Source organism: Columba livia, chromosome 1, assembly GCF_036013475.1.
Source record: "Columba livia isolate bColLiv1 breed racing homer chromosome 1, bColLiv1.pat.W.v2, whole genome shotgun sequence".
NCBI classification, from domain to species: domain Eukaryota; kingdom Metazoa; phylum Chordata; class Aves; order Columbiformes; family Columbidae; genus Columba; species Columba livia.
This window is the reverse complement of record NC_088602.1, coordinates 122212285-122225288: the sequence shown is the minus strand read 5'-3', so window position 1 is coordinate 122225288 and position 13004 is coordinate 122212285. Positions and strand designations below refer to the sequence as shown.

Genomic DNA, 13004 nt, shown 5'->3' with positions numbered 1-13004 from the left:
TGGTCTTTCGTGGTTGTTATTCAAGAACAAGAAAAAAGAGAACACTACCACCTCACTGCAACTGGACTTCATCCCATTCAACGGCATCTTGCCAATGCTAATAATTTAGTAGGACTGTTAAGTGCTTTTGAAACCAAAAGGCAGCTTTCAACACTAGTCCTAGACCCATCAGCTCTGGACAGAAAAAAAAGTCAGTCTCACTGTCTCAACTTGAAGCCCTTGAAGCCAGAAAGCCATACCTAATCTAATTACACTCTCTTGCGTAACACAATGACACACACCAACTACATCTGAGTTGGGAAAACAACAGCACCAGCATTGAGACAACTCACTGGTCAGAGGACACGTCCTGGCTGACACAAATCCAGCATGATGGAGACAAGAGAGAGGTCTGAGCATGGGCTTGAGATTCCTAACATGCAATGCTACCAACTTGCCTGTCTTCTCCTGTCCCACCATTCACAGGAATCTCCAAGAAGAGAAGAATAAGGTGTGGTGTCCTGAAGTGTTAGAGATGGTATCTCAGAGTGTATGCTCAAGCCTAGCTTTGACCCTGCGGGTCCACATTCCCCAGGAAGGTGTGTCACACTCGCACCACAGGAAGAGCCAGGTGGGACATGCACCCAGGTGCTTTGCAGAAGGCATTCTCAAGTCTGTACGTGGGAGTTTGGTTTTGGTCTGCTTAGCCTAGAGCCTGTGTCCGTCTACATATTTGCAGGCCTTAGTAATACCACAAGCGTCCCTCATGCTTTAATGAACATAGTGCAGCACCTCTGTGATCTGGGTAGGTGTAATGATCACCACTGTAATTTTCAGCACATTAAAAGGTCATCATACTTTTCTTCCAAACAAACATAATGCAAGTTATTTCAGTTCATCACTTTCAGAGTTTTTCTTAACTTTGGCAAGGTTTGAAACCCACAAAGAAAAATCCCACTTACCAGTTTCCACAGGCATAAAGAGTGCATGAAGACCACTAAAACCATACAGACCCAAGCAAAGCAGGATCCTGGGAACAGGACAGGGAAACCACACACCTCTAACAATGAGTATGTGGGAGAGAACTGGGACACCACACTGGTGAGCCTCTGGATCTACTGACCAGTGCCCCTTGGGAGGCTTGGGGGGGCCAGCAGGACATACCTGCCTATTAAATGTTACTGTCTTTGCATCCACTGAAATGTAAAAAGGATTTTTCCTTGCCACCTTTTCCAAAGTGCCCTAACCAACAATTCACAGCCAGTGAGACAAGAAAACAAGGACTTCAGGCTGACTGCTTGTCAGACATCTACAGAACCACATGCATTAAGTGGGAGCTCCAGTGTCCTCACTCTCTGCTAAAAGCTTTGCTGCAACAGCTTCTACAGCCTCTTCTGCTCCAAGAATCACAAGATAGTAACAGAGCAGAGAGCAAATTCATTGGCCAATTCTTTCATTTCACTTTTGGGTAAACACAATTTCACTATAATCATGATCTTAAGAACCTGCTTCCCTGGTGCATGTTATTAACACTGCCTGTATTATCCTTCAGCCTTGGAAAGGGAACAAACCTAGCCCCAAGACAGGAGGGAAGGAACTAAATGCAGAAGGGAAATTAAGCTACTCAAAGTTCTTGTTCTTGGCAATAAATGAAAGAAAATATTGTAATTATCTAGTTTGTTGCCATAAACAAGCAATTTTTTTTTTAGTAGTCTAGTTTTTAGTATTTTTTTTTTTTCCAGGAGATGGCAGTCAACCATCTGAGAACATGATGCCCCTTGCATACAAAACCCAGGAAACATGAAGATGGCACTGCCCAATCTCTTTCTAGATGGAATACTACAAGCACAAATTATTACCTCCTAGGAGTTACCAGAATCCCCCAAATTACATTTACTTGCCAGTGTAAATGGTCTTTGCAGCCACCTTGCTTTTCCTTTGTGGATATACTTCAGGAAACCTACGCTCAGTTTTGGATTCATTCTGAATCTTCAAGTCTGGAAGAATATGTCTTGGTTTCAAGTGTTATTGTCAGCATTGTGCATGGCTGCACAGTGAACATAGCCAGCATACAGGGGAAAAACAGTCTTGAGAAATCCCAGTTCATCGCTCTATAAACATATTTGCAGTGTACAACAAAGGAGGCAACATGGTGAGACAGCTTGTGTCATTCATCCTCAGACAATCCTGTTACTAAGGTCAGTTTTCAAGACAGATTTATAGAGGGACAGAAGGGGATTATCTTCATAAACACATGCTTTTTTCTTTGTTTTGGCAATGACCAAATCACATATTCCAGCAATAACCACTATCACAAAGGAGGAGTTGGCCACTTCTAATGCTTCACAGTTCAAATAATGCTTCCTCCAAGAAACAGAATTAGAAAAAAAACTATCAGCATTTGAGATTCTTAAGACTGAAATACTAGCGATTATTATTTACCTAAGGAGAAATGCCTGGCACATTGTATTTTATTTGCTGTCAGTGTAGTCTTTCAAAGGATGCAATCAGGTAAAATTCAGTACTTTTGTAAATGTGGAACTGTATTAACATATCAGATGAACTTTGTACTGGATGTGATTCAAAGAGTGAAATTCATGTAATAATTTGTTCTGTCTCAAAAAAACCCAGCCCCAAACCAGCTTTAATTTCCATTCCAAAAGGCAAGTTGCAGCACTATCTCCACTGCATACCTTTCCTCCTCCCTTTCCACTGCTCTAGCTTCTCTGAGGATGCTTTTTGTTTCTTCTTTGCACTTGTGACTTTAGGTTTGGCAATTTCAAGCTGGAAGAAGATCCAGGAATACCAAAACCAAACCCTGCTCAGTTGCTATGAGCAGAAAGAAAAATGAATGCTCAGTAGCATAAAGTTCAAGAAAAATATTTTTACCATCTTTAATTCTCATTTACACAGCTATCACCAAACAAACAAGGTATGTTTTCCTCCACCCAGTCTACCAGATGATGACTTTGATGCACAGAGGAACATTGCCTCAGGCAGTCTTATTTCCCTTTTCTTAAAGTGTATTTGCAAGAAGCAACATGATAGGAAAAACAAAACCAAACCAAACCACCCTCAGCTCTCAGTTTCTTCTGTACTTTGCATTCAACCCAAGAGAAATTGGCCTTAGAGTTACAAAAATATCTAAAGTGCCACGGTGCTGTTTGCAGTACAAAGAGAGGCTGGGGGGACATGGCCAGGCCTGCTGTTTGTCTGCCCCTCTGCTGAGCAACCCAAGCAGTATCTGCTACAAACTGTATCAAAACTTCCTTGTGATTATAACAGAGATGAAACACCAAAGGCATCTACAACTCTGATCAAGCACCGAAACTACTCCTTCAAACCCAAGCACGAGATACCATCTGGGCTTTGCACGCACCTGTCAAGCTTTTAGGCCATTTCAGTGAAACCTGCAAGCCTTTGCATGAAGACCAACTTGTTGTTCAGCACCTCCTGAGTCACCACAACTCTTTCAAAGGTTCATCCAGCAGCTAAAGTGTCTGCCTGAAGTATTAAGGGACAGTCTACACTGACATTGTGTCATAGTTTCCACTCTCCGCAACTGCTGGCTAGCTAACTCGATGCACTAGTGCCTAAGGTACTGCCAGTTGCTTCTTTTCCACAAAGAAACTGCTCACTACAGATACGGTACCACAAAATCACCCCTGTACCAGTTCTGCCTTTAAATTAGAAGCCAGGCTAAGCAATGGCATCCTGCAGCAAACACGGTTTTAATATTACTGAAAGCAAACAAAGTTATCATGAAGCAGACAGGAGAAACATTCACCTCTCTGAACTACTACCCAATTTACAACCATATGCAATTTCAGCCCATAGGTAATTACACTGAAAACTTTTTAATTCACAAATTTAGCAATGTAAACAGCTCTCCCACAGGCACATGTTCTCACTGGCTGCTGAAAGGAATAGTGCATACTCACTGAGGCCAAATTCTTGTTGAACCCGCAGATACAAACCTACACAGCTACATGTCTGACAGCAGCTTCTCCCTTAAGCACACCCTATATCATCCTGTAGTTCTTCTCTCAAGGTACATGTATTTCTACTCCAGGTAAGAGATAGATGAGAAAGGACATATAAACAAACAACCATTTTCTACTCTAAGCAACCTTTGCTTTTAATGTAAAGCAAATCTCTGAACTGAGGGAAAGCCAATTTTAAGTGTGATTATCTTAACAGCTTATCCATACAGCAAATTACCTGTAAAGGATCCTGGTCACTTTGTCTTCTCCAGAAGATTCCACTTCGTCTCAACTTCAGGCAATGGCACCGCTATCAGCTGAGAAGAGCAGCAACAAGTGTCCAATTCTGGATCACCGAGAAGAGCAGCTGGACTCACTAACCACCAGTAGTTCAAAAATCACTTGGTTTCTTTTTCCAGCATTTGCTCACCTAAGAACTTGACAAATCAACCCCACTTGCTCCAGAGCCTGTCAGCATTTTGCTCACCTTCCAGTTACATGTGGAATGAGAACAGCTGGCACCACACACCAGGTTTCAAGCTGTCTTTCCTTCAGATGGCATGGAAGAGTTTATCCTCCACAGCTAAAAATCTGTGCGCAGGTTCAGCAGTGTCTCCCAAGAGGCAAATACTAAGCCACGTGCAGTTCAGGAATGATTCTGTTTGAACAGCTAATCACAGCTTTGTGGCAACAGCAAAACTCCATATAAAGGGCATGCATAAATTTGTCTTAGAACACGTGTCTAGTTTTTGCAGTCTCATTATACACTTCATAAAAGGTAGCTACTTTGTACATATATGTGCATGTATACACACGTGTGCCTTCATCCAGCATTGCTGAAAGGCACACAGTCTGAAAAAGTAAAAATTCTATTAAGCCCCCTAGGGAAGCAATATGATTAAATCATGCTCACTCTTGCACCTGAAGTCCTCTCTAAGGTATATGATTCCTAGCCTGGAGAAATAGTATCTGAAGGTGGAAAAAAAAGTAACACTTCTACTGCAAGTTATTTAACCAACAACATTTCTACAGGCTGGTAGCTTATGCTATTCACATTAGCCTTATGCTGCATTGGTACATATTCTGTAAAGCCTACTGGCACACTCCCTGCCTATGGCACATTTCAGACAGACTACTGAAACCACTGGCTACCTCTGTACATGAGTCACTGTCAAGTCTGGCTTGTAAACACCTCAAGGTAGGGACAGCAGTGATTAGGCTCTGAACTGCCAGCTCCACCTTTAGGATTAAACAAACAAAAAACAAACTACACACACAGTAGCCAGCAGTTACCGGTGCCTGAAAGCGCAATGGAATTGGGGTCATCCACTCTCTTCTCCCCACCCCTGGGGTACTCTCGCATTCTCAAGACAGGCAATTTGAAAAATAACCCAAAAGAAGGATCATGCCGATCTCTCTGGGTTAGAAGCATCTGACATCAACCCAGGCTCATGGAAACAGTTATCGCTATTTTGTTTCCTGATCAGGTGTCACCATGGAGCTTCATCACCTGTATTAGAGCAACAGAAGCTGCAAAGAAATTGTACTTGCCTTTAAAAATACAACTGGATCCATGCATCAGCATGTTTTTACCCCAGTGCATTCAGGCTGAGATGCAGCTGTGCACACACGCAAGTGCAAGCAGAGAGTTTTCTAATCATTTTTCACAGCTACTTCCACAGATAATTTCTCAGCACATCCTAAAAATAAGTATGTTGTCCAGGTCTGACTACCTGGGGGACACAAACGCAGCAAGATGCAGCACCTCAAAAAACAACCTTCAATGACCCTACTCTGTATAAGAAATAACTAAGCTCAACTGATGTCAATTGACTCTCAATGTAATCATGGTGTATCAAAACAATCAGCAGTACAGAACATGTAGTAAGGATGACAAACTCAAGTTGTAATTTTATTTTCAGGATCAAGACCCCCAATGATATAGATGTAGAATAAAGCAGAGATAAACAGATGTCAGCCCAAGTTTATCTGCAGTTCAAATGAGGTATCCTGGTTTCACAAAACTGAATTGGACAGATGGGTAAAGCACAAACTGCCAAGAGAAAGAGGAGAAACTGCAGAAAAACTGAGAATAGGTAACTCCTCTTCACCTGGCTCCTTTTGCCCCTTTCCACAGTATGAACAGCACAAATTTTATTAAAAAGTCCAACTGTAAAATACATTTAACATTGAGCAAAATCAAAGAACCACCAAAACTGTTTTCATATATGTACTGATCAACACTTTTTTTCAGAATTAAGAATACATTGCAGTTTGATTTAAGTGAGATACATAAGTAGTTATCACAGGTCCAAAGGGTAAGAAAGGTACCATTTCAATAGACAACACACAGCATAAATACTCAGGAATATAAAATATAATCAGCAAACAGTTCTAAAGCTGACATTCCTATCCCAGTCCCTACAATTAAAAGTTAAAGCTTGTTTACCTGATAAGACTTGTAGAGAAATAAATATGCTTACAGAAGCACACACACTTCTTCAGCAAGATTGAATCAGTGGGATTGATTTTTTCCATACAAAATAGAGACTGATTTAACAATCTGAAACAAATAGCTAATAAGATTATTATTGGAGTGTGTGACTAAGTAAATCACTGTACTCTTACCACAGCTAGCCCAACATATATGTCCTTAGCATAAAGTTTATTTGTTCTTCAGCATAAGCTCTGGCTCTTCTACCCATCTGTTTAGTCAAAAACCAGACAAGATACAGAATAGCAAAAAAAACACCACCCAAAACACCAAAACAAAACCCCACAAAAAACTACAAACAAACAAAACCCCACAAAAAAAACTACAAAACCCCCTTCTCCACTGCTGACAGGCCTATATCTTGACCTGATTTGTTTTTTAAATGAAGGTTTGGGTCAGTTCTGTTCTTCAGATTAAACAAGTTTCTCTGTAATTGAACAACCACTAAAAATTTGCCAGCAGTTTTGTCTCAAGCAGCGGTCCTTCTTAGGGATGGGTAACAATATGCTCAAGTCTAGATGAAAGTCTTACCTGAAACTGCATATGGACCCTGTGTTAAATACTGTATGGTCAGGTAAACCTCAAGTCACATACACTGTCAGATGTCCATGGGTAACCCAATTTGAAAATCAAAATGGCCATGTCCTCTGTTTATCTACAGAAGTCCTAAACCCTGTTCTGTTCAATGATACAACAATGAACTTCAGCACCTGAGACAGGTATGCAAATATATTCTTTCCCAAAACCTAGCCAGATGAAAACAATAGAGAAGTATCTTGGCAGACACCCTACTTCTGTTTGAGCCAAAAAACCCTGCTCAGAAGTGCTTCTTCAGCTTTACAACACAGGCAATTTCTAAACTCCAACATATTAACTCAGTACCAACACAGTAGAAAACTGCATGGCTCAGGAGCAAAGATACCTTTTTCCTGTTATTCCTTCCTTCTCCAAAGAGCCTGTTCAGCAGAGCAGGGGCCTTTCTGCAATCTGCATTTCTGCTCTGAAGTCTCCCAGCCTGGCATCTCTCACTGACCACAGCACCCCTGAAAGCTGCCTTGCCAGCACAGTCTCCAGTGAGATCCTCTGCATCACAGCAAGGCACATGCAAGTTGGTATCCTTTCAGTTCATGAGATAAAATTGAACAGCAGGAATCTGCCTTTTGGTCTCAAAAAAAAACCCTCTACCACAATATTATGACTCCCAGCTCCTATGTTGTCAAATATATTTCAGACAGTAGTTCCCAAATAAGGAGCTGAGGGATTGACAGTCTGCAAAATCTAGTAATAACTCCTCCTGGTTTTCACCTACAAGCACACAGTGAGATTCTAGAAATCTCACATATACTTCCTAACAACCTTCTCCCTGCTGCTCCCCATTAGGGATACGTAGAGGTACATACAGAGGTGTCCTGTGCCTCAAGTATAGCCTTGAATCGCACATGGCAGCAACCAGTGCCAGGAGAACAGGCTTACCAACAGTGTGCTTGGCTTTCAGTGGTTGCACATTAAGAAGAAAAACAACACTCAAAACACAACGTATAAGTAAACCAAACCTGTAATAACAAACCATACAAGTAATTATTCAAGAATATGAAATTCAAGTATTTTGCCTCAAGCAGCAACTAGTTTCCTGGTTTTTCTTCTCCCAGCACCTATAGGATGGTCAAGTCCTCAGAACAACTCTTCTGAGGGATTTTTCTACCTAAATTGTTTAAAAGTAAACCCTACTGCTTGGGGAAGACAGAAACAAGACAAGTGACAGTACTCAGATGCAGGTCTATGTTAACAGCACGGAAGCCCCAGCATTCACACCAATCTTTATTTTCCTCAAGACTCTCAGCTGCATTTCTCAGTACCAGCTGCAGACACTGTCACCTGCCAGTCCTGCTCCACTCTGCTGCCTGAAACCAGGCTAAACGCTGCCGCACCTTCAATGTGGGCTCTGGATGCAAACTACTGTCCTACTTCCTTGATCCTCCCTTCCTGCCCAGCTCACCTTTTTATTTTTATAATGCCACAAAACAGAGTCCGCAGCCCAAAGTCTAAGTCTAGACCAGCTCTGTTTTGCAAAGTGTGAGCAGGGAATCTGGATAGGCTGTGGTGCTGTGTCAAGAGCTAAAATGATTATAACAGCAGCTTTGTTACGGGCTATAATGCGTAACAGAAAAAAGGTAGTTCATATTTCTTAGGACTCTTTAGGACTACCCTAAAATCAATTCTAAAGACCAGCATTAAGGTTGTCTAGAGTATCCACAGGAGGTATCCTGTTGCAGGCAATTGTATCTGCCAACTGCCTCACTATTGAGACTGTCAGGTTCCTCACATAGAGGTGTAACACCAAGCACTGCTCTGAAATGACACAAGTCTCTTCAGGCCAAACTTACAGAAATGTTTTTGTTCCCCTACTTCTTCATTAATCCTAAAGCCATTTTCCATTTCTCCTCCCTGTGCTAACGGTCTTAACACCTAGCATGCCTTCGTTCCTATTTCAACAGGCAAGAGCTAACAGCAAACATATTAGAAAAACTAAGTTTGTATTTAAAAATGTTTAACCAAAGCCCTGAGTTACAACCATCACATTTCTACTCAAATAAGTATAACAGAAGGATTAACACCACAATCATTACTGTGCACACACAATATAAATATCGGTTAAGCCTGAAAAATCTCTTTTGAGGTAGATATATATATATATATATAGTACAAAATACATCAAGGGTCAAATGCAAACATCATACTCACTTCACCTTCTCACCTTGTCCTTCAGTTCTGCAGGAAACCTTGGAAACATCATTTCTGCCTCATCAGCATTCAAACCAAGTTTCTCCAAGTTCTGAGCTTTAAAACAATTTGCAGCTAGAAGAGACCACTAAAACCTAGCCCATGCATTTAAGACTACCATGGAGTTTCAGTTGTGGCCATGGGAAAAGTAGGTTAACACAATTCAGCTAAGGAAAATCCAGCTATTTTAAATAATTTTGCAAACAAAATAGTGCTCTTCAAAACAGGTTCCAACAGTTTCATTAACAAGAAAAAACACATTCTGCAGGGGTTTTCAAAAGAAGTTTTAAATTAAAAATTTGGACTTTCAATTTTAATTCCTCAAAAAAATGATTTTCATGTCACCAAAACACAAGAGAAAATGAGAAAGCTTGAGAGAGACATCCCTCCCACCCCCAACTCCCTTAGAAAAAGGATTCAGTTAAAAAAATGCAAGGAACTCTAATGAAAACCATGCAACAAACAGATAAATGAGATTACAGTCTGCTCAGAACTCGGCCAAGGTTCACATGGAAGGTTTGCAAACCCTTAGATAAACTTGCCCTAAGTTCAGAGTTTGTGACATGCAAGCAAAGAGGTTTTGGATTTTTCTGGGCTGTCAGCCTATGATGGCAGATGAAGGATGATAACAAAATAAATAAAGCTGGAGATTCACTTTTCTTTTGAATAATGCATCTATAAAGACAATCCGTTCTACTACAAACAGCTTAGAGATTAAGACAAATTCATAATCACTGAATAATTAGTGTACCAACAGTTGCTTTAGGAAGATGACTGAGCAGAGAAGCATCTGCTAATCAGTTTGTTTTAAACAAAGATAAATCAGGCTGTAGGACTACTATCAGATAGTCAGTTAAGTATTTGTAAGTACCAACATGTGACTGCATTGGCTCAAGCACACATGGTCACATTTTGTTGTGAATCAACACAAAAATGAGTATGACCACAGAAAGACGCAGCACCAATGCCTGCCTGTGCTTGCCTGACTATCACTTTGTCACAAGTGGGTGCAGGCTGGGGAAATTTCTTCCCTATGGCTGTGGCTCTCTGACTACAAGCACAACTTTTAGGTCCTATTTCAGAATTCACTGTCACATTGCAAGTCAAAGAAATTGAATATTTGGGTTTTAAGCAGTCCCTGTCAGTTCCAGTTCTTTGAATAGCAAGCATACTCCCACTCAGCCCACCTCTTTCCAGAGAAAGGACATCTGGGTGACTTTACCCAAAGAACACCTGATGGATAGAAAAAAAAAGTGACAAGCAAGTGAAAGAGAAAGGTTATGCTGTGGTTTCTCAAAAGCCTCAACAGGAATTCAGACTTCTGAGTTATAAACCTCATAATTTGAAGACTGAAATATAATCCAAATTAATGCCAAAAGAAACACACTTAAACATAGTTGCAATACATGTGTTAAAGTATTAAAGTAAAATAAAGAGGTCCAGAAGAGGAGTTTGGAGTCCAAAGATGCAGAGGATGCCAAGTCTTCACCTCTCAGGCCCATAGGAGAGTTCAGATATTCAACACAGTGTAACACAGCTTCCTTCTGAACAACAGCAATATTATTCCTTCAATTAAGTCAGAGGTAGTGTCTAAAACAGGGTAACGAATACAGCAGCAGCCTCCAGCTGAGCCCAGCTATGCTTGAGGTGGCCTGAGCAGAAAACCAGCTTGATTGCACTGCTGCTCAGGGATCAGCAGCCACCCTCGGTTTGAGCCCTGGTGTGGAGCAATAAGCAGGAGGGACACGGGGAGGCAGGGTGAGCCTGGTCACTGGGGAGATACACATCATCAGCAGGTACCTCTGCACCAGAGGCCAGCCTCTCACCGGCAGTGGGCACCACCGGGCTGCAGCAGATGGGTGTTTCATTTAGTCAAACAGGTAGCAGCGCTCCGACGGCACTTGTTTCCACTAGGATCCATGCATCACTGGGAATTTTTTTTTTAAATAAACAGATTACATTAGGTTTCACGTAATAAATAAAACATTTAGCGGAGTTTGAAGATGACCACTAAGGAGCACAAGTGGAACACAGCAATCAGGATTTAGATGAAGATTCATCCTCTTCTAAAAGGAGGTCGTTTAATGCAATAACTGTAGCAGCAAAGTCAACCAGCTCCACAAAGTCTGATGTAATTATGTTAACACCCATAACACCTGGCTTCTGTGCTTTCACCCAATTCAAAATCATGGGTAGGTTCCTAAAGAAATGGAAACAAAGAAAATTAAACTTTTAAAAAGATACTCTTCTTTATACATACTTTAAGTTATTTCAAATACAACATGCTGTTTACAAATTATGTTATTATCTCACATTTGTGATCAGGTCCTGACTGCCACCCAAAATGCAACCAGCTAATGAGAAGAGTGCTTAACATAGCATGTTGTCACTAGCTGTCAAGTAGAAACATTGGTCAGTCATCAATCTGAACTGCCATGCATACAAAATCACATTTGTGAACTCTATATTCACTGGGCAGACTGTGCTTCAGGATTTAATGCTGTACCACAACTTCCTCCATCCTAGTTTGTTTTTACCCAAATACATGTTGAACCAAAAGCTCAGTTTCACAGGAGACTTCAGTGTAGCACAAAGCAAAGCTCTGTCTGGCCCAAGATATTCCCCTGCCCATCTCTGCCTCAGGGTGCACAGGAGAGAGGTTGTTGGGAGTCGGGGCGGCACACCGCATTTCTACCAAACTTCCTTCAGACTCCAGACCCACCCAGAGCAACAGGATCAGGGAAACATCCCAGAATCAAGCCCTAAGCTCTACAGGGCTTGAATATCCCAGCATACATCTCTGTAACCAAAGGTGAGGTGTGTCATGAATTTTGTTAAATGGAGTTAGAAATTCTACGGTGGGGAGAAATTTCAAGTCATTTCTTGGACAGAGTACAAGTTAGGAGACTGTACAAGCTTTTTTTAAACTTTAACATGCAAACACCAGGGTTTTCAGCACAGTTAAGAGACAAATGAGTAAATATATTAGAATTATTTAAGTTAGTGCCATAATATGCACACAATATTACATGAGAGGACAGCAGGGAAGCAAATCGGCTAACAGGATAGGGAACAAATAAAAACAAAAAACCTAACCCTAAAGACACCCCACAGGTCTTGTTCCAGAAAAATAAAAAATATCTTGTCAAGAACCAAGAGAAAAAAGAACTCAAGGGAAGACATAATTACTGTCCCAGTAAAGGGACACAGACTTTAGCCAGCTAAGTGTGAATGTTGCACATTTCTCCTTCAGCAAGAGCTCAAAACCACTTAAATATTAATATTCGGGACAAAATTTCCATATGAGAAGGCAGACATCTACACAGAACTGCGAAGACAGATTTACATATCCAAGTCAGCTAGCATGTGTAAACATGTAAGAGCAATCGTGCTTTAGCAAACAGCAGCATCTATTTTGAATTTTCACAGTTTACTTTCAAACAAGTGGTAATGATGGGGCTGAGGGAAAGGGACAGAGCAAAGGCAGATGCTTCTAACCTACCAGCGGCTTACAGCCCATATGAACCAAAACCGCTTGCCCATTTCATATAACTAGTTGTCCAATTCAGTACAATCTTTCCTTTAATCAAAAGACAACAGTACCTTTACTATACAATACACAAACAAGTTCCATCTCTGCTTTCTGTTAGGTATCCCCACCAAGCACACATATTTGTATTTGGGCCATTCGCCAGTCTCAAAGCACCTGAGCACCATCTAGTGTCTAGCCTAATGCTGACCGCACAGATGTGGGCCAAGCACAAGCT

The 13004-nt window shown here is 41.1% G+C and overlaps 2 protein-coding genes across 3 annotated transcripts in view; both read right to left on the bottom strand.

Moving 5' to 3' along the window:
- Nucleotides 1-4611, bottom strand: part of PHLDB2 (pleckstrin homology like domain family B member 2) — a 130360-nt gene extending 125749 nt beyond the window's left edge. Inside the window, exon 1 of one of the 2 annotated variants that reach the window (XM_065076142.1) lies at nt 4201-4611. The gene's annotated coding sequence lies outside the window, so the exon portion shown is untranslated. The remainder of the gene's footprint in view (nt 1-4200) is intronic. The other variant, XM_065076134.1, reaches the window with a different exon arrangement.
- A 1236-nt stretch (nt 4612-5847) lies between these two features.
- Nucleotides 5848-13004, bottom strand: part of PLCXD2 (phosphatidylinositol specific phospholipase C X domain containing 2) — a 28818-nt gene continuing 21661 nt past the window's right edge. The window contains exon 4 of the mRNA XM_065076174.1: nt 5848-11437. Within this exon, the coding sequence (XP_064932246.1) occupies nt 11275-11437 (163 nt within the window). The 3' untranslated portion in view covers nt 5848-11274. The remainder of the gene's footprint in view (nt 11438-13004) is intronic.